Here is a 24861-nt window from a genome sequence, read left to right as displayed (position 1 = left end):
GGAGCATTCCCTCCTCCCTGCCCTGCCCCTTCCCTGGCCCATCTGCCTCTCCCCTCCTATTTCTCCATATTTTCCAACCTCCGATTTGCCTGGATTTTTTTATATTTTTTTTCCCCCCCTTTCTTTTTCTTTTTATTTTTTTTTTTTCGTCATCTCCACCACGCCACCACGGGACAATTTTTTTTTTTTTTTTTTCTTTCTCCTTAAATCATTTATTTGATATCATTCCCCTTCCTGGGCGAGGGTCGGGATTTGGGGATGGGGAGGGGTGGGTTTTCTTTTCTCCGGGATAAATACCGCCTTTCCCCTGCTCGCCTGGCTCCCTTTAATTAGACTTCTTACTGCATGGAACAGTTCGCAGTTATATATGGAAAACAGCCCACACTTTCCCAGGAGCGGAGCATGTTGGGAAGGGAAACGGGAGCAGCCGGCGCGCTCTTCCCTGGGAGCCGCGTGTGTTTTTCCTATCGCTTTTCCCGACTTTATTTTTTTTAACCCTTTGCGGCAGCGAAAAGCGCTCGCAGCCCTTGGATTTTGGGGTTTTTTTGGGGTTTTTTTTTGGTTTTTTTTTTTTACCTTTCTCCCATCCCTTTCGCTTAGAGGATCCCCCGCTAGGCTCGGGGTTTTTGGAGGGGGGAAAAAAAATATGGATTTAGGGCTGGAGGAGAGTGGGGAGAGGGATCGGAGCTAGGCGGGACGGCAGGAGCTGGGCAGGGATGTGATCCAGAGGGGGATTCCCGGAGCAGGGACCCCCATCAGTGGCAGGAGGGGGACACTGCTGTCCCCAAGCCTTTGTCCCCGTGTCCCCAGGGCTGCTGCTGCCACCCCCCCGCATCCGATCCCGCTCTGGAATCCCGGTTTTAGGATTAAAATTAGGATTTTTAGAGATCCCCCTCTCTCCGAGCAGCCCCAGTTTCCCTCTGCCGTCCCAGCTCCGCCTCTGCTGCCTCAGTTTCCCCCGCCGTGCTCCACAGGGGGATTTTTGGGAGGGGTTGCCGCCGCTTTGGGTTTGTTTTTTATTTTTTTCCACGGGATTCTCCACGGAGCAGGGAAGAGGAAACGGCTCCGGTGACAAGGTGAGCCCCCAGGGTGTCCCGAGCACCCCAAAACCCGCGGGCTCCCCCTCTCCTCCTCCTGCCTTCCCCGAGCAGCAGATGCTTCTCCCGGCTGCTGCTGGAGGAAGTGACGGGACCTATTTTCATCCCCCAGGGATCTTCGGGGTAGGAATCCCCTGTCCCTGTGTAATCCTGCTAAAAATACCGTGCCTGTGGCTGCTCGTCCTGCCCGGTGGCTCTCCCGTCCCCCGAGCGCTGTTTTGCCTCTCGGACGGCCCCGTGCTCTGGGTCGGGCTTTGCCTGCTGGGTTTGGCTTAATTTTGAGCCGAGTTTAACATTCCTGCGCTTTCCGAAGGGAATGTGGGAGGGTGGGAGTCGGGGTTGGTGGGATCGGGTGTGTGTGGGGTGAGGTGGACCGCAGCTGCCCCATCCCACGGGAGAGCTGGGAATGCCGGAGCATCCCTGCCCTAGGATGGGATATACCAGGCTCTGCCCCAGCTCCTGCCAAAATCCTGGGATGGCCTGGCATCCAAAAAATCCCAAATCCTGGCTGTGGCTGTGCCCGGGGCTCTGGAGCAGAGAGCTCCGGGCTCCTCCGGTGCTGCCCTCGGCACCATCCCAGCCTTGGATCCCTGTGGCCTCTCCTCCGGCCAGGCTAGCTCGGACACTGCTCCCAGCCTTTCCCTGCTCCTCAGGGCCCTCCTGGGACAGCATCCAAGTGTTGGGAACGGGATCCCCACCCTGCCAGGATTCCCGGTGTCCCCTCCCTCCTGGCCAGGTGTGCTGGGAGCTGGGAGGCTCCAGGGCTGGGATGTGGCCGCTGCTCCGTGTCCATCCTGGCCGTGCTGCCAGAGCCGCCCCAGGGCCTGCTTTGCTGCCCTGTTCTTATCCTCCGCAATTCCGAGCTGCCCAAATCCCAAAGCTCGGCTTTGGACGGGCTCTGGGCTGTGAATCCGCGCTAAGCCAAGCCCAGGATGGGTCTGGAGGAGGGAGGAGAGGCGCTGGGGGCAGCGGGGTGGGAGCTGCCGCCCCGGACACCTCCCTGCAGCAGATTCACCCCGAGGGAAGGGACAAGAGGAGGAAAGGGTCACCCACAGTGTGCCAGCCGCTGCCAGATCGCCCCGTGCTGGCTTCCCGCTGCTCCCAGGCTGGGAAGAACGCATTTCCCGCTGCCAAGTGGGATGGAGAAGGAGTGGACAAAACCTCGTGCTGCCATCCAGGGCAACCCTCCTAACCCGGCAGCGTCACTGTCACCTCCCCGGCGACCAAGTGGCAGAGGGGACACGCAGGGGACGCCGTGGCCCTGCAGAGGGTGAGGCCAGCAGGTGTTTGCCGCTGCAGGAGAGGCCGGGTTTGCTCCTCATCCTCCCGCATTCCTGCACCGGCCGTGCTACCTTGTAAAGCTCAGAGAATAATGAGAGGAGCTGCGCTGATTTAGTGCAGGCGCCCGCCGGAGAAATACCAAGGCCTTAGATGGAAACATTCCCCCTGACAGCTCGCCTGGAGGCTCCCTGCTTTTCTTTTCCTTCCACCCCCCCTGGAATTCCTGGGCTGCTGCACTCTGAGGAGCGGGGAAGCCCCGGCCGGGGGCGAGGGCAGATTCCTGACCCCCGGCACCGCGGCCGTGGCAGCTGCGCCGGTGGCTTTGGCACATGGATGTGACGCTTTTGGAGGCCTGGACAACAGGAGCCGGGCTTGTCACAGCCCCTGGTGGCAGCAGGCTCGGAGCTCTGGGGTTTGGGGCTCAGGGCTGTGGGTTTGGGGGCGCAGGGTTGAAGATTTTGGGGGTTTGGGGAGCCACATCCTGGATCACCGCACTCATGCGAAGGCCGTGCCCGGTGTTCCGCCTCCAGCCTCTTCCCTGCCCTTTGCAGGAGTTAATTGCTGGCTTGGGCACGCCAAAAACCAGCAGTTTTCCAACGTCAATTAGCAGGAGGCAAAATAGGAGCAAAATGGGAGCCAGGGCAGCTGGAATGAGCGGGGTGGTGGCAGCCACGTGAGTGCCCTGCAGGGTGGTGGCAGGGACATTCGTTTTGGGGAATGTCACCTCCTCCTGCCTTCTCCTTGTGCTTTCCCTGTGACCTTGGCCCTGCCGCCATCCCTCCTCTCAGTCCCACGGCCTGGCAGGAGGAAGGAGAGGAGGAGGAGGATGGTGTGACACAGCCAGGGGTGGGACAATGCCCTGCTGGCCTCCCCGCCCGTGGTGTCACCTGAGGGGGTGACAGCCGCCTTGGGGACAGGCCCCCAGCGTGGCGCCCTGCACGTGGCAGCCGCGTGGCCGCGCTGCTGGCACCGGGAATTGGCACCGTGGGGGACGGTGACATCGGCGCTGCTGTGACACGGCGGGGCCAGCGGCTCCCTGCCCGCGGCGAGCGGCCCCCGGAGCCTGCGGTAACCGGTGGCTTGTGGCGTGTCCCCTCCCTTGTCCCCAGCCCCATGTGGCGGACGGGGAGGTGCGGGGGAGCCGCGTGGGAGTCGGGAATTGTCGCTGGTGGGAGTCGGGAATTGTCGCTGGTGGGAGTCGGGAATTGTCGCTCGTGGGATTGGGAATTGTCGCTGGTGGGATCGGGAATTGTCGCTCGTGGGATTGGGAATTGTCGCTGGTGGGAATCGGGAATTGTCGCTCGCAGGAATCGGGAATTGTCGCTCGCGGGATCGGGAATTGTCGCTGGTAGGGATGCGGGACGAGGGGACCCTGCCGTGCCCTGCCCTGCCCGCGGGGGCTGGCGAGGAGCAGCCTCAGGCGCCGCATCCCAACAGAGAATTCCCGCTGGAATTCCCGGGCGGCGGCGCCAGCCCTGCGCCCTGGGCTCAGCCGCTGCTCCGTGGCTGCTTTGTCACCCGCTGTGTCACTCGGCTGGTGACTCGCCCGGTGACTCAGTTTCCCTGGCACAGCGCTCCGTGAGGCCCCAGCGCCTCCTGCGCCTTTCCCTGCTCCTTTTCCAGGGAAAATACCGCGTGTATTCCCCCCACCCGTGCAGGACCCGCTTCCCCCCCGGCCCCGGAGGGAATGCGGGGGTTTGGCCGCCGCCGGGGTCTCCCCCGTGGCGGGGTCTGGCTCTGCTGTGTCCCCAGGGTGTGGCGGGGGTGACCCCTGTGGCAGGGCGGTGTCGCTGTCCCCGCGGAGGAAGCGGATGCTGCGGAGCGTCCCGCGGGTGCCACAGGTGGCTGTCCCCGGGAGCCCCGGCTGCCACCGCTTCTGCTTTCAGCACCTGCAGCGGGGTGAGGGACCGCGGGGAGGGGACGGATCCCCCTGAGCCCCACGGGGACAGACTCTCCTGAGCCGTGCGGGTGCTGCCACACGGTCCCCGAGGGTCAGGAGGGCTGTCCCGGCTGTCGCAGCCCGGCTTTGTCCCCTTGGCCTCTCCGGGATGAAGGTTCCGCCACCGTGACCTTCTGCCATCCCGTCCCTCCTCCCCTGGAAGCTCTTCACCCCGAGGGTGACAATCCCCGGCGGGATGTCCCCTGAGCCTGCGAGGCGGCCCTGAGCGCGAGGGTGGTGGCTGTGAGCCGCGGGAGGGGACAGAGCCCCGCGGTGTCCCCTGCGGGCGGCCCGGCGGCGGAGGGGTTAAGGAGGGAAGGCTTCCCTTGCCAGGGGTGTTGCTGGGAACAGGCAGGAGCGGGAGCGGGAGCCGCTGCCATCTGCACATTGCGATTTGGTGAGTGTGCACGGGAGGGGCCCCCCAAGGGCTGCGGGGCCCCCCCAGCGCTGCCCGCGGCGGCTCCGTGGGGCGGGGGAGTGGGGACCCCATAAAATCCCCTAAAATCCCCCAAAAGAGCCGCTGTCACCGCGGGCTGGCCACCGCGTGCTCCACGTGGCCGCCGTGGGACGCGGAGCCGGCTGAGCCCCGGCTGTGTCCCCTCTGTCCCCTCCCTGTCCCCGAGGCTGTCGCCTGTTGGGACGCGCCCGGTGCGCAGCCCTGGTGCCACATTCCCGCTGGGAAAGGGAATTCCCCCCGCTCCGGGGGGCTGCGGGGGGGTCTCGTCCCCCTCCTCAGCCGCGGGGTTGGGGCTCTCCCGGTGATTTTTTCCCTGGATTCGGCCATTCCAGGGGGTTTTCAGCGCCTCTCCCAGCAGCGAGCGGGGTCCGTGTGCTGGGGAGGCAGAGCAGTGCGGCCTCTCCAGGGGCAGTTCCCAGCCGGCAGGGCACGAAAGGTGCCCCAAGCCCATTTTTTTTCTGCTTTAATTGGCTCTTGGAGTCCGTTTGTCCATCTGGAGAGAGGCTCTGGCCGTGCAGCTTCTCTCATCCCACTGCGGATGCAGCTTCGGATTCCCAAGGAGAAAAATCTCCAGCCCGAGCCTAGGAAGGGTAATTCTGGGGGAGTTGATTTTTTATTTATTTTTTTTTTTTAATTTTTTTTTTCCCTTCCTCCCCACTTGGCAATACCAACAGCACGCCTGAGAGCTTTACATTGAGTTTGCCATGGCAACCTCCAGCAGCCAAGTGTTCCCAACACCCCATTCCCAAAGTGGGAGAGGAGATGGACCCCGGTGGGAGCTGCCGAGAGGGGCAGAGTTTGGGGCTGGGATCCAGGTGCTTGGGGAAGGTGATTCCACCTTGATCCACCTGATCCAAGCTGGGATTTGTGGCTCTGGGCAGGGAATGTGGTGGCTGGGGATGCTTTTCCTTGGCCTGCTGGTGGGAGATGTCCCAGCTGGAGGAGCTGAGCTGGGGCGTGGATTTCATCCTCCTTCGTGTGTCGATGGAAAATCCTCCTGAGCTCGGGCAGGGGTTGCTCCATCTCCGATCATCCGTGGGAGGACGGAGCAGCGCTCCCGGGTCTGATCCGATGTCCTGAGGCAGGAGGATCCCTGTCCTTGCCCAGCACGTGCCAGGCTCCCGGTGCCACCGGCGTGGCAGCAGGGCCACCCACGGCGTGGCCGAAGTTGTCACTTGCGGCGTCTCCAGCTGATTGATTTCTCCTCGTCGCTTTGCCGCCTCCCAGGTTAAATCCAGCGGGGACTGAGGCCGGGATGGGCACGGGGGACGCTCGGCCGGTGGCCCTGGCCACGGGCACTGTCCCTGGCAGGACGGAGGTGCCGTGCTGCCGTTTATTATTCCGGGCAGGTTCAGCTGCAGCACCGCGGCGGCTCCGCTGCTCCTCGCCAGCTCCTCCTGCCTGGAGCCTGCACGAGCCTCCCCTCGAGGCTCCGGGGATGGATCCCCAGCTCCTGGGCCAGCTCGGGGAGGTGACACAGCTGGTGACACAGCACGGGGAGCTCAGCTCCCTGCTCCTCTCCCGCCTGGGCTGTTTGCTTCCCTCAGGGAGAACTCCTTCCTCTCCTCGTTCCTGGGGGCTCTGGGAATGAATTCCCGGGGGCTCTGGGAATGAATTCCCGGGGTGAAGCCACTGGCAGCTCCTCAGAGCGATGGCTCTGGTCCGGGTGGATCCTTCCCAGCTCGGCCAGGGAGCCTGTGCTGGTGGGAAGGGGCAGGGATGGGAATGGGGCTGTGATCCCAAAAGGGCTGGGGGAGGATGCTCAGGGCGGACAGGAGCCATCCCACACCTCGGTCCCAGGCTGGAATTACAGGTGGGACACGGATGGTGCTGATCCCTCCTTTCCGCCGAGGATGGAGCCAGTTCCAGGCTGGAATGTCAGAGTGGGACACAGGGACGGTGCTGATCGCTGCCCCCTGAGCTGGGTCAGGGGTAATTAAGGGCTAGGCCGATACAGTTTTAATTAACTGTCTCCCTCTTAACCTCTGAGCTCTCCTCAGACAGCGCCGGTTGCTATGAAAGAGGAGGAAATGAGCGTGGTGGGGTGGGGGAATTATGGTTTTTTCTCTTAATCAGCAGGAGCCTGCTTAATTGGGCCTGCCACCTCCTGCTTCCCGCTGCCGGGAGCTGCTGCCGTGCAGGGATGGATGAGCTCAGCTCCATGAGGAGCCGTGGGATAACGGGCTGGGAACGGGCAGGGATGCGGGAGCCAGGGATCCCTGCTGGATGGGGCAGCAGCAGTGCTCTGGCCTGAGGGTGGGAGCTGCAGTGTCCCCATCCCAGTGTCCCCATCCCTGTCCCCCATCCCTGTGTCCCATCCCTGTGTCACATCCCTGTGTCCCCATCCCTGTGTCCCCATCCCAGTGTCCCCATCCCTGTCCCCATCCCTGTGTCCCATCCCTGTGTCACATCCCTGTGTCCCCCATCCCTGTGTCCCCATCCCAGTGTCCCCATCCCTGTGTCACATCCCAGTGTCCCCATCCCAGTGTCCCCATCCCTGTCCCCATCCCTGTGTCCCATCCCAGTGTCCCCATCCCTGTCCCCCATCCCTGTGTCCCATCCCTGTGTCCCATCCCAGTGTTCCCCATCCCTGTGTCCCCATCCCTGTGTCCCATCCCTGTGTCCCCATCCCTGTGTCCCCATCCCTGTGCTCCCATCCCAGTGTCCCCATCCCAGTGTCCCCATCCCTGTCCCCATCCCTGTGTCCCATCCCTGTGTCCCATCCCAGTGTCCCCCATCCCTGTGTCCCATCCCTGTGTCCCATCCCAGTGTCCCCATCCCTGTCCCCCATCCCTGTGTCCCATCCCTGTGTCCCATCCCTGTGTCCCATCCCTGTGTCCCCATCCCTCTGTCCCATCCCTGTGTCCCCATCCCTGTGTCACATCCCTGTGTCCCCATCCCTGTGTCCCCCATCCCTGTCCCCCATCCCTGTGTCCCATCCCAGTGTCCCCATCCCAGTGTCCCCATCCCTGTGTCCTCATTCCTGTGTCCCATCCCTCTGTCCCATCCCTGTGTCCTCATCCCTGTGTCCCATCCCAGTGTCCCCATCCCTGTGTCCCATCCCAGTGTCCCCATCCCAGTGTCCCCATCCTTGTGTCCCATCCCTGCAGCTGGGCCACAGCTCCCTCCCGAGGTGGGGACATTCTGGCGAGGTGGGGACATTCTGTCGCTGTCACTGCTGTCCCTGAGGTTCAGTTGGTGCCTGTGGTGCCCTGATAATGCCGGGAGCTGCCCCGGGGGTGCTGCAGGCGGGATAAGGAGCTGCTCCCGAGGGCCAGGCAGGGAGAGCTGGGGTTCCTTGGGGTTCCTTGGGGTTCCTTGGGGTTCCTTGGGGTTCCTTGGGGTTCAATCACCCAGAGACTGAAAAGTCCCTGTGGCTGGGGCTGGGACTGGGGTGATTTGGGACACCCTTGGTGATGGGATTGGGGTGATTTGGGACACCCCTGGGGCTGGGATCGGGGTCATTTGGGACACCCCTGTGCTGATTTGGTGCCTTTCTGCGGGCTGTGTGAGGTCTGGTGAACACCTCTGGGGTTGTCACCTCTGGGGTTGTCACCTCCAGGACAGAGCCATGTGAAGGTGATGTCCTGGGATCAGCAGTGGACATTCCCCCTCCTCCCTCCTGTCCTTCCCTGTCCCTCCCCAGCCTGCTCTGCCACCCCTGGGCCCCGTCTCGGGCGGAGCAGCCGTTCCCCTGTTGTTCTTTATTTCTTTTGCCCTCGGAAGAATTTTATTTTCTCTCCATGAGAGCCTCCCCTCGCAGCCTTTTTGCCTCTGGAGCGCCGGCAGCTTCCCTGGAGCTTGGGAACGCAGCTAACCCTGGCTGACAAAAAGCCCTCTGGCCTGTGCTGTTCCCTCTGTGTCCCTGTTTGTCCCTAGAACTCTGAAATGCCAGCAGGGAATCCCAGCCCCCGAATCCCTGAGGAATGGGGGAGCTGTGGGATGCTCGTGGTCCCTGCCTGGATTGGTTGAAGAGTTTTTGGGGCTGTCCTGTCCTTGCTGGAGGGGGTTGTGACCTGGGTGGAAGCGTTTAGGGACACTGAGAGTGCTCTGGGTGTCACCTCCGCGCCGGTCATTGATGGAAAAAACCTCGATTTCCGAGAAATTCCCAGCTTTTGGTGGCTTCTCTGCCACTTTTCTCTTCCCCTTCATGGTTCCTGTGGCATCTCCAGGCGGATGTAGAACCCGTGGGGTGCTGCAGCCCCTTTCCCATGGATATTGGGATTTTGGGACATTGGGATATCAGGATTTGGGATATTGGGACGTTGAGATATCGGGATATTGGATTTTGGGACATTGGGATATTGGGATATCAGGACACTGGGATATCAGGATATTGGGATATCGGGATATTGGGATTTTGGAATATTGGTATATTAGGATTTTGGGACATTGGGATATCAGGATATTGGGATATCGGGATATTGGGATTTTGAATTGGTATATTAGGATTTTGGGACATTGGGATATCAGGATATTGGGATATCAGGACATTGGGATATCAGGATATCGGGATATTGGGATTTTGGGATATTGGTATATTAGGATTTTGGGACATTGGGATATCAGGATATTGGGATATCAGGATATTGGGATTTTGGGATACTGGGATCATTCCCTACCTGCCGGCAGGGCAAGGAGCGATGCTCCAGCCCCGGCGTCCTGCCCAGGGGAGGAAGCAGCTGTTTCCCACTGCCGAAGGGTATTTTTAACCCAAAATCAAGGGCAGGGTTTGTCTGGGCTGAAAGTGAAGAACCACCTGGGCTCCTTTCCTGCCCGGCCCCGCAGCTGCCGCTTTTCCCCGCTCCGCACTCCGAGCTCAACTTCTCACCCAGGAATTTTTTGCCCAAACGGCGCCGCCGCCGCGTTCTCCCTAAAAATCCCCGCCTTGGGGGTAGCGCCGCTCCCCTCTCCCACCCCACGGGGCGCCTCGCCGGTTCCCAAGCGCTGCTAACGCGGATATTTTTGTTTCCCACGGTTGTTTTCGCAGCTCCAGTTGCTGTGGTATCCAGGGAGCCCCCCTCCTCCTCCTCCTCCTCCTCCTCCTCCTCCTCCTCCCGCTGCAGGAGCTGCACGCCGGGCGTTGCTAAGGTCGCCTCCGCGGTAACATGCACATCCTGTTTACACCTTCATCCCGACAACTTGGGCTCGGATAGAGCCGCCCGTTCCCCCCGGGAAGCCCCCAGGGAAAGGGGCCGCACGGAGCATCCCCTGCCGGAGCCGCGAGCGAGGCCGCCCCAGGAGCGCCGCGCCGGCGGCACCGTCACTGTGACAAGATGACGAACAACGTGGCCGACCACCACCCCGGGAACTCGGTGGCCGAGGGCAACCATGAGGGGGACTTTGGGTGCTCCATGGTGGAGCTCAGGAACCTCATGGAGCTGAGGAGCGCCGAGGCCGTGGCCCGGCTCAACGACTCCTATGGTGGCGTCCAGAACGTCTGCAAGAGGTTGAAGACGTCGCCGGTTGAAGGTGAGTGGCCCTGCCGTGGTCTGGGGTTGTCACCTCTGGGGTTGTCACCTCCGGGACGGAGCCATGTGAAGATGATGTCCAAGAGTGGTGGCTTCCATGGGCTGGGGTTGTCACCTCCGGGGTTGTCACCTCTGCAGTTGTCACCTCCAGGACAGAGCCATGTGAAGGTGATGTCCAAGGGTGGTTGCTTGCATGGTCTGGGGTTGTCACCTCCGGGGCTGTCACCTCCGGGACGGAGCCATGTGAAGATGATGTCCAAGAGTGGTGGCTTCCATGGGCTGGGGTTGTCACCTCCGGGGTTGTCACCTCTGCAGTTGTCACCTCCAGGACAGAGCCATGTGAAGGTGATGTCCAAGGGTGGTGGCTCCCATGGTCTGGGGTTGTCACCTCCGGGGCTGTCACCTCCGGGACGGAGCCATGTGAAGATGATGTCCAAGGGTGGTGGCTCCCATGGTCTGGGGTTGTCACCTCTGGGGTTGTCACCTCTGGCGTTGTCACCTCCAGGACAGAGCCATGTGAAGGTGATGTCCAAGGGTGGTGGCTCCCATGGTCTGGGGTTGTCACCTCTGGGGTTGTCACCTCTGGCGTTGTCACCTCCAGGACGGAGCCATGTCAATGGTGGTGGCTCCAATGGCTGTCATGTGGTCTGGGGTTGTCACTTTTGGGATGGGGATACACGAAGGTGACGCTCGAAGGTGGTGTCTCCATGGGCTGTCTCATGGTCTGGGGTTGTCACCTCTGGGGTTGTCACCTCTGGGATGGAGCCATGTGAAGGTGACATCCAAGGGTGGTGGCTCCCATGGTGTGGGGTTGTCACCTCTGGGGTTGTCACCTCTGAGATGGAGCCACACAAAGGTCACATCCAAGGGTGGTGGCTGCAGTGGCCATGCCGTTGTCTGGGGTTGTCACCTCTGGGATGGAGCCACGTGAAGGTGACACCCGAGGGTGGTGGCTCCAGCAGCTGAGCTCGGTTGGTCCCATCACGCTCGGTGTCCGTCATGGAGGCGGCTCCTGGTGCGTGGTGAAATGGTCATTCGGGGTGGAAGAGGAGGAAGAAGGAGGGGAAGTGTCTTCCCAGGGGTTCCCTGAGGTGTAACCCCGATCCCCTGGGAGGCTGGAGCACCTGTGGGGTGTGGGGTGTGGGGTGTGGGATGTGGGGTGTGGGATGCGGGGTGTGGGGTGTGGGGTGTGGGATGTGGGGTGTGGGATGCGGGGTGCGGGATGTGGGGTTTGGGGTGCCGGGGTGTGGGGTGTGTGGGGTGTGGGATGTGGGGTGTGGGGTGTGGGGTGCAGGGTGTGGGGTGTGGGGTGCGGGGTGTGGGATGTGAGATGTGGGATGTGGGGTGCAGGGTGTGGGGTGCGGGGTGCGGGGTGTGAGATGTGGGATGTGGGTGGGGGATGTGGGATGTGGGGTGTGGGAGGTGGGAGGCGGGGGGTGGGATGTGGGGTGCGGGGTGTGGGGTTTGGGGTGCCGGGTGTGGGGTGTGTGGGGTGTGGGATGCGGGGTGTGGGGTGCAGGGTGTGGGATGTGGGGTGCGGGGTGCGGGGTGTGGGATGTGAGATGTGGGGTGCGGGGTGCGGGGTGCAGGGTGTGGGGTGTGGGGTGTGGGGTGGGGTGAGGAGCTCCTCCCCACAGCCCAGCTGCCGCTCCAGCTGTTCCGTTAAATCCTTTATGGAGTTGGGGGTGGGAGGGGAGCTGTGAAGCTCGGAGGGCGCTGGCGAGGTGGCCGAGTGACACCTGCAGCTGTTGGTGGCACTTGGGGCAAGGGACGGGGACAGCACGTCCCCAAGGGGGGTGGGGGATGCACCCGGGGTGGGGAGATGGGCTCATCCTGGTCTGGGGATTCTCCAAGGAAAACCTGGAGCAGTGGCAGTGACACCTGGGGTCACCTCTGGGACCCCTCTGGATGTCACCTCTGCCCTCACAGGCTGGGCTGGCCTTTGGGGTCCCCTCATCAGCGAGGCTGGTGGCACTGGTGGGCACTGGTGGCACTGGGGGTGCCTTGGCACAGCAGTGGAGCTTCCCTGGCACCGAGGGGTGCAGGGGACAGAGAGACCCCAATTCCAGATCCAAGGGTTTTCCTGGATCCATGGGATGAGAGTTCACCCCTGGATCCATGGGATGAGAGGGATGAGAGTTCACCCCTGGATCCATGGGATGGGGGTTCAGTCCTGGATCCATGGGATGAGAGTTCAGTCCTGGATCCATGGGATGAGAGTTCACCCCTGGATCCATGGGATGAGAGTTCACCCCCGGATCCATGGGATGAGAGTTCACCCCCGGATCCATGGGATGGCTGAGCCCCGGCTGGGACAATCCGTGGGATATTTTTAGTGCTGCGAGGGGGGGATTCGAAGCTTTCCAGCTGCGAGCGGGACCGGGAAGGAGAGACAATATCGGGATGTCGTTAGAGAAGGGGGGAAATCCCGGTGGAAATCCAAAGCCCAGGTCACAGAACAATGTGCTCGTGCCTGCCAAAGTGGGATCACGCAGCTTTGGGGTGGGAGGAGAGGCAGGAGGAGCGCCCGTGGCGTTTGGGATCCGTGGCGACCCTCCCGTGTCCCCGCGTGTCCCCCACGTGTGTCCCCACGTGTGTCCCCGCGGCTCCCCGGCCATGAGCCGCATTTTCCATGGGCTGGGTGGGAATCGAGGCCGGGACATCCCAGGATTCCGCTCAGCCTCCTCCTCCTCCTCAGGGCTGGGTGGGGACACCCCGGCTGCTGCCAGCTGCCAGCTGTCCCCTCCCTGCAGCTGGGCTGGAGTCACAGCGGGAGCAGGGAATGGGATCTGGGAATGGGATCCGGGAATGGGGTCTGGGAATGGGGTCTGGGAATGGGATCCGGGAATGGGATCAGGGAATGGGGTCTGGGAATGGGATCCGGGAATGGGATCAGGGAATGGGGTCTGGGAATGGGGTCTGGGAATGGGATCCGGGAATGGGATCAGGGAATGGGATCTGGGAATGGGAGCAAGGAATGGGATCTGGGAATGGGGTCTGGGAATGGGATCCGGGAATGGGATCCGGGAATGGGAGCAAGGAATGGGATCCATCCCGCTCCATCCCGCTGCTGCTTCCTGCTCCGAGCGACACTGGGCTGGCACAGAGGTGTCCCCAGAGTGGCACGGGGCTGGCACAGAGGTGTCCCCAGTGGGCTGGCACAGAGGTGTCCCCCAGGGTAACACCAGGCTGGCACAGAGGTGTCCCCAGAGTGACACCGGGCTGGCACAGAGGTGTCCCCAGAGTGACACCGGGCTGGCACAGAGGTGTCCCCAGAGTGACATAGGGCTGGCACAGAGGTGTCCCCTGGAATGACACGAGGCTGGCACAGAGGTGTCCCCAGGGTAACACCAGGCTGGCACAGAGGTGTCCCCCGGAATGACACAGGGCTGTCCCTTGAACCCGAGGCCCGGCTCCCTGTCACTGCCAGGCTGCTCCAGGCACCACCGGGATGCGTCCAGGGCCATTCCCGGAGCATCCCGGGACCTGGCAGCGGCCCCAGGGACATCTTAAGGTGGAAAAGAATTGGGGGGGTCCCTTAAGGAGGTGCTGGGCAGGGGGGGCTTCTCCCTCCGGGGACCCCCTCAGCATTCATGGCTTTATTTGGGGTGGCCGTGGCGCATTGCCGCTGTCCCCCATCGCTGCCTGGGCGGGCTCTCGAGGGGCTCAGCACCCCTTTTGTTCCACATTTCCCCCAAATCCTCGCTCCCAGCTCCGTGTCCCGCTCTCTCCCTGTCTCCCACACTTTTCCAGCAGCACCAGCCCAAATCCTCCTCCATCTCCGGGTTTGGGTCCGGTGTCCCCGGGGCTGGAGACGCTCCAGGCGCTGCCAGGGGACAGGGCTGAGGTGCCTGAGGTGCCGCCAGTGCCAGAATTGCCCAGATTTGCCCAGATTTGCCCAGATTTGCCCAGATTTGCCCGGATTTTATGGCTCATTTGATGTAAACAAAGGCACCGGTGCCAGCTGGCAGCGCCTGGGCACTCGCCAGGCTGCAGCCCTGGTGTCCCTGCAGCCAGCCTGGGTGAACAGAGGCTTTTGAAGAGAAGCTTCAGTTCCTGAAGACAAAAAAACCCTTTAGAATGTTTTAAAATTTTGTGTGTTTTGTAATTTAATTTGTTTATATTTGTATTTATATTTTACTAATTTATCTACTGCTTATTACGATTTAATTGTATTTTATTTACTTATGCATTATTTGTTTTCATTATTATTTATTTATATTTATACATTATTTATTATGTTTTATTATTTTATTATTTTATTTAGATATTATTATTTATATTTATACATAATAATATTCACATATTATTTAATGTTATGTATTATTTATTATTTTACTTATATTTTATTTATTTTTTATTTATGTATGTTTTTATTACATTTTATATTATTTAATTAATTAATTTTTTGTTTATGTTTTTATCTATATTTCATTTATAAATACATATTTATAAATCTTTATTAATTTATTATTTATATTAATATTTCTAAATAAATAGATTTATTAACAACATATTTATTCAAAAGAAATGAATACTTATTTATATTATTTATTTTATTAATCTTATTTATATTTATATTATATATATTTTTATATATTTATATATTTATATATTTATATATTTATATATTTATGTATAAATATTTTTATATGAATATAGTATATTATGTAATTTAAGTATATTATATTATATTATATTATGTTATTTATATTATATTATATTATTTATATTAATTATATTTATTATATTTTGTTAATTATATTATATTATATTATATTATATTATATTATATTATATTATATTATATTATATTATATTATATTATATTATATTATATTATATTATTTATATTATATTATTTATATTAATTATATTTATTATATTTTGTTAATTTTATTATATTATATTACATTACATTATATTATGTTATATTATATTATATTATTATATTATATTACATTATATTATTATATTATATTATATTATATTATATTATATTATATTATATTATATTATATTATATTATATTATATTATATTATATTATATTATATTATATTATATTATTTATAATTGGCTCCTTGCTGGCAGCAGCTCACTCCAGGGTGGGCATGGATGGATTCCATGGGGATAACAGTGGGATTTTCCCTGATCCCTGTTTTCCCCACGCCTCCAGGCCTGTCCGGGAACCCCACGGACCTGGAGAAGAGGCGTCAGGTCTTCGGCCAGAACTTCATCCCCCCAAAAAAGGCCAAGACGTTCCTGCAGCTGGTGTGGGAGGCGCTGCAGGACGTGACGCTGATCATCCTGGAGATCGCTGCCATCATCTCCCTGGGGCTCTCCTTCTACCACCCCCCGGGAGGGGACAACGAGCGTGAGTCTGGGCTGGGGCTCTGGGATCTGCCCCGGTCCCTGGGGGAATCTGGGGTCTGGGGTGGGGCTCTGGGATCTGCCCCGGTCCCTGGGGGAATCTGGGGTCTGGGGTGTTGGCTCTGGGATCTGCCCAATTCCCTGGGGGAATCTGGGATCTGCCCCGTTCCCTGTGGGATCAGGAGTTTGGGATGTGCCCCATTCCCCTTGGGAGCAGGAGTTTGGGATCTGCCCCGTTCCCTGTGGGATCAGGAGTTTGGGATCTGCCCCATTCCCCTTGGGAGCAGGGGTTTGGGATGTGCCCCATTCCCTGGGGGAGCAGGAGTTTGGGATCTGCCCCATTCCCCTTGGGAGCAGGGGTTTGGGATGTGCCCCATTCCCTGGGGGAGCAGGAGTTTGGGATCTGCCCCATTCCCCTTGGGAGCAGGAGTTTGGGATCTGCCCCATTCCCCTTGGGAGCAGGAGTTTGGGATCTGCCCCATTCCCCTTGGGAGCAGGAGTTTGGGATCTGCCCCATTCCCCTTGGGAGCAGGAGTTTGGGATGTGTCCCATTCCCCTTAGGAGCAGGAGTTTGGGATGTGCCCCATTCCCCTTAGGAGCAGGAGTTTGGGATGTGCCCCATTCCCCTTGGGAGCAGGGGTTTGGGATGTGCCCCATTCCCCGTGGGAGCAGGGGTTTGGGATGTGCCCCATTCCCTGGGGGAGAGGGTTTGGGATGGGGTGGTCGCCCCGTGGTGCAGATGGAGTTGGGTGGTGGCATCTCCCCATCCTTGGGGGAGCTCAGGGAGGAGGAGGAAGGAGGAGGAATTGTTCTCTGGGATCACATGAGTTGGATCAGGGCAGGTTTTGGTTCTGGAAAGGAGTTTTATGGGGTTGTGGAAATGGGAATTCCCTGCTCCAGGCAGTGTGTGGGGTTCTCCAGTGAGGAATTCCCTGCTCCAGGCAGTGTTTGGGGTTCTCCAGTGAGGAATTCCCTGCTCCAGGCAGTGTTTGGGGTTCTCCAGTCAGGAATTCCCTGCTCCAGGCAGGGTTTGGGGTTCTCCAGAAGGGAATTCCCTGCTCCAGGCAGTGTGTGGGGTTATCCAGTGAGGAATTCCCTGCTCCAGGCAGTGTTTGGGGCTATCCAGTGAGGAATTCCCTGCTCCAGGCAGTGTTTGGGGCTATCCAGTGAGGAATTCCCTGCTCCAGGCAGTGTTTGGGGCTATCCAGTGAGGAATTCCCTGCTCCAGGCAGTGTTTGGGGTTCTCCAGTGAGGAATTCCCTGCTCCAGGCAGTGTTTGGGGTTCTCCAGTGGGGAATTCCCTGCTCCAGGCAGGGTTTGGGGTTCTCCAGTGGGGAATTCTCTCCGCGCAGTGTGCGGGCAGTCCGCGGGCGGCGTGGAGGACGAGGGCGAGGCACAGGCGGGCTGGATCGAGGGCGCTGCCATCCTCTTCTCCGTCATCATCGTGGTGCTGGTGACGGCCTTCAACGACTGGAGCAAGGAGAAGCAGTTCCGGGGCCTCCAGAGCCGCATCGAGCAGGAGCAGAAGTTCACGGTGATCCGCAAGGGCCAGGTGATCCAGATCCCCGTGGCCGAGATCGTGGTGGGGGACATCGCCCAGATCAAGTACGGTGAGTGAGGGTGGATCTGTCCTTCCCCTCGGGATCCTCCTCCCTGCTTCTCCAGCCCTTCTTCCTCCAGGAGAGCCATCAGCTCCTCTCTGCTCCGTGGAAATGCTCCCGTGGAGGCGATGGAGCTTCACTCACCTTCTCTCCTCGCCCTGGAGCTGCGCTGGCCGCTTAATTCTGGATCGGAATTAGTTTGTTTTCCCAACCTTGTCCCTCTTGAGGATATTCCCTTATCCAGGAGATGCTGAGGAGCATTTCCTTGGCCAGGAGATGTTGGGGGGTGTTTCCTCATCCAGGAGGTTTTGGGGAATGTTTCCTTATCCAGATGTTGCTGGATATTTCCTCATCCAGGAGATGCTGGGGAATATTTCCTTATCCAGGAGATGCTGGGGAATATTTCCTTATCCAGGAGATGCTGGGGAATATTTCCTTGGCCTGGAGGTGTTGGTGGATGTTTCATTTTCCAGGAGCTTGGGATAAATCAGGCCCTGCTCCTCATTTCCCAGGGGGAGTATTCCTCCCGTTCAGGAAGGAGATTGATCCAACACCATGTTCCCAAGGGCCCAATTCCATAGTTGGCAGGTGGATACGGTGGATTTTGGATGCATCAGGAGCTCTGGGAAAGATTCATTAAAACCAGATGGGGAAGCACTGAGCAAAATCCTCCCCAGGACTCTCCTTGCACCAGCGAGGATTTGGGAGCTCTTGGATTTCGTTTTATTGCACCTGTCCCTTCCAAAGCCCAGCCGCTGCTTCTCCTCCCTCTGGAGCTGCTCTGAGCCTGAGTTTTGGATCCCATGGGATGGAGCAGAGCCCAGGCGGGGCTGATCCCGGTTTTTCCTCCTCTCCCAGGTGATCTCTTGCCAGCGGACGGGATCCTGATCCAGGGCAATGACCTGAAGATAGACGAGAGCTCGCTGACCGGGGAGTCAGACCAGGTCAAGAAATCAATGGATAAAGACCCCATGCTGCTGTCAGGTGAGGGGTCTGGGATGAGTTTGGATTGGGATCCTGGTCTCAGGGAGGTGTCCAAGGCCAGGCTGGACGGGGCTTGGAGCAGTCTGGGATGGGGGAAGTTGTCCCTGCCCATGCAGGGGGATGGATGGGGATGGGGTTGGAGGTCCCTTCCAAGCTGGGATTGTGTGGGATGGGAATTGGGGGTCTCACCACGACATTCCTGCCGTGCCAGGTACCCACGTGATGGAGGGCTCGGGCAGGATGGTGGTGACTGCTGTGGGCATCAACTCCCAGACAGGGATCATCTTCACCCTCTTGGGAGCAGGAGAAGGCGACGAGGAGAAGAAAGTGAAGAAAGGTAACAAAATGCCCTGAACCTGCCTTTTCCCTCCTTTCTCCCGTTCCTGGGAAGCATCCACAGGCTCCCCCCACAGCGGGGTCAGCTCCCCTGGCCCAGGCAGGAACAGGGAGGGGTTGGGGTTCCCTGTCCCCTCCACCGTGCTCCCAGACCTCTTTGGGAGCTTCTCCAGCTCCCTCCTCTCCATCCTGGATTGTGGGGTGGGGGGATCAAGGATCCCAGGGGAAGAGGGGCCGGTGGCAGTGCCACCCCAAGGTGGTGGGAAGGTGAGTCCAGGGTGCCCACAGGGCGTTTTTATCCCACCCAAACCCTGGAGAACTTGGCTGAGGATCCCCTGAGCATTTCCTGAGCTCCCTGGGGGAAAGGAGGGGATGGCAGGAGGCAGAGGAGGGGTGGGACAGCAGCCAGGCTGAGGTGTTCCTGTCATGCTGGGATTCTCCCGTCTCAGCTTTCACATCCAGCTGCTTATTCCCTGCTGGGGAAGCTCGGGAAGCTCCCTGTGTCCCTGATCCCCTGCTCAGCAGGTTTGGCCTCCCCGGGATCAGGCGCTGGCAGCAGCATCAGGCTGGCACCGCATCCCCGCGCCGGGGAGCCCTTCCCGGGAGGCGATGCCAGGGAGAGGCTTCCCGGGCTGTGCTGGCTGCCAGCTCCAGCTCTGTGCGGGGATCCTGGCTTCCCCAGCTCCGGGATCGCCGGGATTTGGGAGCTGCGGAGCTCCCGGGTTCGGCTGCCGCCATGGAGGTGGCAGGACAAGGTGGTCTGGGAGTGGCACCGGGAATGGCACCAGGAATGGCACCGGGAGTGGCACCGGGAGTGGCACTGCCGTGGGTGCCTCCAGTGCTTGGAGCTTTCCCAGTCTTCAAGCTCAATGGTTTTGGGAGCAGAGCAGGTCAGGGTTGTGCCACCACAGTTTGTCCCCACTGGAGCTGGGGGTGACATAAAGCCCTTGTCACCTGAGGCTGGTTGAGGTGCAGCAGCCCTGGGCACCCCCCGTGAGCCACCTGGGCAGATTTTGGGGGGTCAGACCTCCCTGCTCCGGGCCTGGCGCTGCCCACAGTGGGGGACAAGTCTGCGCTTCCCATACGGATCTATGGCAGCAGGAGGGAGGGACCTGAAGCTGCAGGAAGGTTTCTTCTCCCAAAAATCTGCTCTGTGGAGCCCCGTGATTTCTCCTCCTGAAAATCTGAGGCCACCTCCAGCACCTTTGATGCACTGCTGGGGTCGTGGGGGTGATTTACAGGCAGGGAAAACCGGAATCCTTGGGAATGGGGTGCCCAGGGCAGCCCGGGAGCTGCGGAGCCTGGTGGAGCAAGGCGTGGTGTCCAGAGGGTGCCCACTGGAGTGGCCCCTGGGAGCGTCCCAAGCTGGATGGGGAAGGCGGCTCCGTGTGCTCAGCCCTCCCCCCTTTCTCTCTTTGAACAGGTAAAAAAAGCGGAGCCCCCGAAAACCGCAACAAAGGTAACGCCAGCCTCTCCATCCTTTGAACCAGCACCACACTAACTACCGAGCATTCCTCCTTCCTTCTTCCTTCCTTCTCCTCATCAGTCTGTGCTCTTTGCTGCTCCGGCGGGACTCTCGCCTCGTTTTTCTGGGAAAAGGTGCAACGGTCCCGTGGCCGGTGGCCCTGGCGCGGCATCGTGGTGTCCCCAGAGCCCCAGCCCTGCTGGTGGCACCTTTTGGGGCTCCCTAAAAACAGAGTGAAAGGAATAAAAAGCAGTTCTATTTGTTGAAGGGCCTCCAGGTAGATTTTGGGCAGGCAAAGCCCCTCCCCGGGGGCTGCACCCAGAAACGGACCACGGGTTTTCACGTGGTCCATTTGGATGTTGGGGGTTAATCTTAATTACAGCTTCAGGTGATGAAGGAATTTGCGCCAATTTGCTGCCCCCAGCTCACTTTTGTTTACATTTCTCAGGCCTGAGGCACTGAGGTGTCCTTGATTCCCAGGCCTGCAGAGGAATTGTTGTGTCTGCCCGAAAGGGGAAAGCAGCAGCTGACACTGCACATAAAATTTAGAGTTACACACTGAACAACTGCAGGACTGTAAATGTATGGAAAACAGAAAAGCTAAAATTCATCACTGGATGAGCCTTCCTGTTGTCCCTGCATGGGGAAAAGCCGTATTTCAGGGAGGACAGGGCTCTTCCAGCAGGACTTTTGGCGCAGCATCGCCTTCCTGGGATAACTCCACGAGTCGCAGCGGGGATTTGGTGGTTTAAAGCTCTTGTGCCCGTGTCACGCTGTCCCTGCACAGGGTTGGTGCTCGGGGCAGAGCTGGAAGTGCCCTCCTGGCATTCCTGGGATGAGATCTCCCCCAGGGCTGGGCCCACGGGACGCTTGCACCCTGTCCTGCCATGGCCTCGACTCCGTGAGCGTCTCCTCGCCAGTGTTTCTCACACTGTTCTTTGCAGGCTGTGGAGGAAGCCCCATTTCTGCACCTCTCTCTCCACCCCTCTCTCTCTTTCTCTCTCTCTCTCTTTCTCTCTCCTCTCAGCAGTTTGAGTTGCCCTCCTTGCCGTCAGATGTGTCCGGGTGCTTTGTTGTGTCCGTGTCGGGTCTGTTGTCACCGTGGAGGTTCCTCTGCGGAGCTGCTCCGGGGTGGCCTCCAGCCCAGCAGGGGACAGGTCCCGGGGTGGCCCTGGGGCCGCTGCTGCTCCTCCAGCTCCAGCAGCTGAGGAGGAACCTCTGGGGGGGGCTTCCCATCCCTCTCCAAAGCTTCCAGGGTTTCCCCAGGGCCTTCCAGCTGGATTAGCCCCATTTTAGGAACGGGAAGCCGGGCTGTCTCGGCTCCCAGAGGCGTGGTGGATGGCTCCGGGCTGGGATTCGAGGATTCCTGGCTCCCTGCTCTTCAGTCTCCATCCCAATTTCTAACCCTCCCCTCCATCTCGCCCCCTCGGTCGCTTCCTGCTGGGCTGCCCACGGGGCGCTGCAGAGGTGGCACCGGGGACGCTCAGCGAGGCACTGGGGACACTGGAGCATCTCTGGGCTCACCCCACAGCGCTGCCAGTCCTCCGCAGGCTTGGAAGAGACCCCAAAATCTGGCCTAGAGGGTTTCTCGCAGAGGTGTGACCGGTTCCAGAGTCACCTCTGAGGATCCCTAATCCGTGGGCAGGGGGTAGATGACAGAAAGCCGCCCCGGAGAGAGGTGGCAGGGCCCTGGGACACGGAGCTTCCATGTGCTCGGACGCGTGTGTGGTCGGGAGTGGTTCTTGTCCTGGGATTTCTCTCTCGCTCGCTCTCTGCCACCACCATCCTCCTCCTCAGTGGTGTCCTCCGGGCTTTCCCGGCTCTCTCTCCTATTCACACGTGGTGTCTTGTTTTGCCCCCCGGGCTGTAGCTAAAACTCAGGATGGTGTGGCCTTAGAGATCCAGCCCCTGAAGAGCCAGGAGGGGGTGGAAAACGAAGAGAAGGAGAAGAAGAAGGTGAAGGTGCCCAAGAAGGAGAAGTCGGTGCTGCAGGGGAAGCTCACGCGCCTGGCAGTGCAGATCGGGAAGGCAGGTGAGTGACAGTGACAGTGACCCCAGAGCAGCTGGGGCAGGGCTGTCCCTGTCCCCGTTGTCCCCTCACCTCATCCTCGTCCCCAGGGCTGATCATGTCGGCCATCACCGTCATCATCTTGGTGCTCTACTTCGTCATCGACACCTTCGGGGTGCAGAAGAGGCCCTGGCTGGCCGAGTGCACCCCCATCTACATCCAGTACTTCGTCAAGTTCTTCATCATCGGCGTCACCGTGCTGGTGGTGGCCGTGCCCGAGGGGCTCCCGCTGGCCGTCACCATCTCGCTGGCCTACTCCGTCAAGGTGAGGCCTGGGCGTGGCGTGAGGGGGGCGAGGAGGGGAATCCTGCCGGGCCTGACCTCCTCGGTGCTTGCAGAAAATGATGAAGGACAACAACCTGGTGAGGCACCTGGACGCCTGCGAGACCATGGGCAACGCCACGGCCATCTGCTCGGACAAGACGGGCACGCTGACCATGAACCGCATGACCGTGGTGCAGGCCTACGTGGGGGACACGCACTACCGCCAGATCCCCGACCCCGAGGCCATCCTGCCCAAAATCCTGGACCTCATCGTGCACGGCGTGGCCATCAACTCCGCCTACACCTCCAAAATCCTGGTGAGCCGCGGCGCCGAGCCTGGTGGCCGTCCGTAGCTCCGCGGCCGGGCTCGGCATGGCTTTTCCGTCCTTTCCGCAGCCGCCGGAGAAGGAAGGGGGGCTGCCCCGGCAGGTGGGCAACAAGACCGAGTGCGCCCTGCTGGGCTTCGTGCTGGACCTGAAGCAGGACTACCAGGCCGTGCGCAACGAGGTGCCCGAGGAGAAGCTCTACAAGGTCTACACCTTCAACTCCGTGCGCAAGTCCATGAGCACCGTGCTGAGGAGCAGCGGCGGCGGCTTCCGCATGTACAGCAAGGGCGCCTCCGAGATCATCCTGCGCAAGTAAATCCCGCTCCTGCTCCTCGTCCCGCCGGATTGACGGGATCCGGCCGCCCCGGGGGGCGAGGGTGGATGGTGGGAGGGTTTTTGGGTGGGTTTTTGGGGGAGCTGGAGGGGGTTGTGGGGAAGGGGATGTCCAGGTGGGGTGTCGCGAAGGTGCCGAGTGGTTTTTGGGTGGGTTTAGGAAAGCTGGAGGGGGTTGTGGAAGGGGAATGTGCTCCTTTTGTGCCAGGAATGTGCCGAGTGTTTTTTTTTGGGTGGGTTTGGGAAGGCTGGAGGGAGCTGTGGACGAGGGGACAGCCCTGTCCTGCAGAGGGGGTGCCAGGACTGTGACGCTGCCTCGCCTCCCCTCAGGTGCACCAAGATCCTGGACAAGAACGGCGAGCCGCGGGTGTTCAAGGTGAAGGACAGGGACGAGATGGTGAAGAAGGTGATCGAGCCCATGGCCTGCCACGGGCTCAGGACCATCTGCCTGGCCTTCCGGGATTTCCCTGCGGACGCCGAGCCCGACTGGGACAGCGAGAACGAGATCCTGTCCGATCTGACCTGTATCGCCGTGGTGGGGATCGAGGATCCCGTGCGGCCTGAGGTACCAAATCCCACCTGTCCCCCCTGGCCTGTGCTATTCCCAGCCCTTTTCCTGCTGCTCAGGGCCATGATCCCCTCAGGAATTCCATGATGTGCCCCCAGCTCCCTGCTGCGGCACTCCTCTCCCGTTTTTGGACAGAACAACCCCGTGGCAGCATGTTCCCACCCAAAATTCCCGATCTGTGGGGTCTGTGCTGCTCCAGGCTGCACCGAAGGTGGATGGAAACAGCCAGGAAGAATCCCTGGGCTCCTGGAGCTGTTTTTTCCCTCTGAGCTGTCTGCTGGCCTAATGCAATAATCCCCCTCGTTCCTGCCCCTGGATTCCAGTTTGGAGCTCGCCCCCCCTGCTCTCCTGGTCCCTGATGAGATGTTCAGGGATCTGGCAGTCTGGGAATTGCATTATGGATCCCCTGGCTGCAGCGGCTCTGGAGGCTCCTGATTGGATTTGCTCATTCCTCATCTAATTCCCTCTCTTCCCACACTGCTCCCTGATGGATAAACCCATTAGCGGGGCGGGAGAGGATGAAATTCCTGTTTTTGTGGCTGGCCTCAGCGCCCAGGGGGGTGACAGCGAAGCCCCTTCCCCCTGGGGTGGCAGACGCAGCTCCCTCACCCCTCCAGAGCCTTTTCCAGATCTTTTTGGGGATCAGGAGCTGCCTGGTCCAGCGCCAACCCCGCCCTGCCCGCAGGTGCCCGATGCCATCCTGAAGTGCCAGCGCGCCGGCATCACCGTCCGCATGGTGACAGGGGACAACATCAACACCGCCCGGGCCATCGCCACCAAGTGCGGCATCCTGCTGCCCGGGGAGGACTTCCTGTGCCTGGAGGGGAAGGAATTCAACCGGCTCATCCGCAACGAGAAGGGAGAGGTGGGAGAGCTCTGCCCTGCACGGGGGAGGGAGGCTTCTCCAGCGGCAAAAGGCACCAAATCCGGCTGGGCTTTCCAAATCCTGATGGGTTTTCCAAATCCTGATGGGTTTTCCAAATCCTGATGGGTTTTCCAAATCCTGATGGGTTTTCCAAATCCTGATGGGCTTTCCAAATCCTGATGGGTTTTCCAAATCCTGCTGGGTTTTCCAAATCCTGCTGGGTTTTCCAAATCCTGCCGGGTTTTCCAAATCCTGCTGGGTTTTCCAAGTCCTGCTGGGCTTTCAGAATCCTGCTGGATTTTTTGAATCCTGCTGGGCTTCCCAAATCATGATGGGATTTCTGAGTCCTGATGGGTTTCCCAAATCCTACGGGGTTTTCCAGATCCTGCTGAGTTTCCCAAATGCTGCTGGTTTCCCAAATCCTACCCAGTTTC

The 24861-nt window shown here is 59.1% G+C and overlaps 1 protein-coding gene across 13 annotated transcripts in view; it reads left to right on the top strand.

The window, feature by feature from the left end:
• ATP2B4 (ATPase plasma membrane Ca2+ transporting 4) overlaps positions 1-24861 on the top strand; it is a 56615-nt gene that overhangs the window by 13475 nt on the left and 18279 nt on the right. For 6 of the 13 annotated variants that reach the window (XM_014258155.2, XM_014258153.2, XM_088067048.1 and 3 more), the window contains exons 2-13: positions 9765-10246; positions 15424-15621; positions 16970-17227; positions 18077-18202; positions 18414-18539; positions 19962-19997; positions 21874-22035; positions 22122-22336; positions 22410-22652; positions 22732-22973; positions 23325-23559; positions 24248-24427. In XM_014258155.2, coding sequence (XP_014113630.1) covers positions 10051-10246; positions 15424-15621; positions 16970-17227; positions 18077-18202; positions 18414-18539; positions 19962-19997; positions 21874-22035; positions 22122-22336; positions 22410-22652; positions 22732-22973; positions 23325-23559; positions 24248-24427 — 2217 coding nt within the window. In that variant the 5' untranslated portion in view covers positions 9765-10050. Of the gene's footprint in view, positions 1-527; positions 1077-3423; positions 3447-4617; positions 4715-9764; positions 10247-15423; positions 15622-16969; positions 17228-18076; positions 18203-18413; positions 18540-19961; positions 19998-21873; positions 22036-22121; positions 22337-22409; positions 22653-22731; positions 22974-23324; positions 23560-24247; positions 24428-24861 lie in introns of those variants that run through there. The other 7 variants (XM_014258156.2, XM_014258154.2, XM_014258158.2 and 4 more) reach the window with 5 other exon arrangements.

This window comes from Pseudopodoces humilis, chromosome 26 (assembly GCF_049639895.1).
Source record: "Pseudopodoces humilis isolate 2021_Gansu_Grassland_sample_001 chromosome 26, ASM4963989v1, whole genome shotgun sequence".
Lineage (NCBI taxonomy): Eukaryota > Metazoa > Chordata > Aves > Passeriformes > Paridae > Pseudopodoces > Pseudopodoces humilis.
The sequence above is the reverse complement of the archived record's forward strand: the minus strand, read 5'-3'. Positions and strand labels throughout refer to the sequence as shown.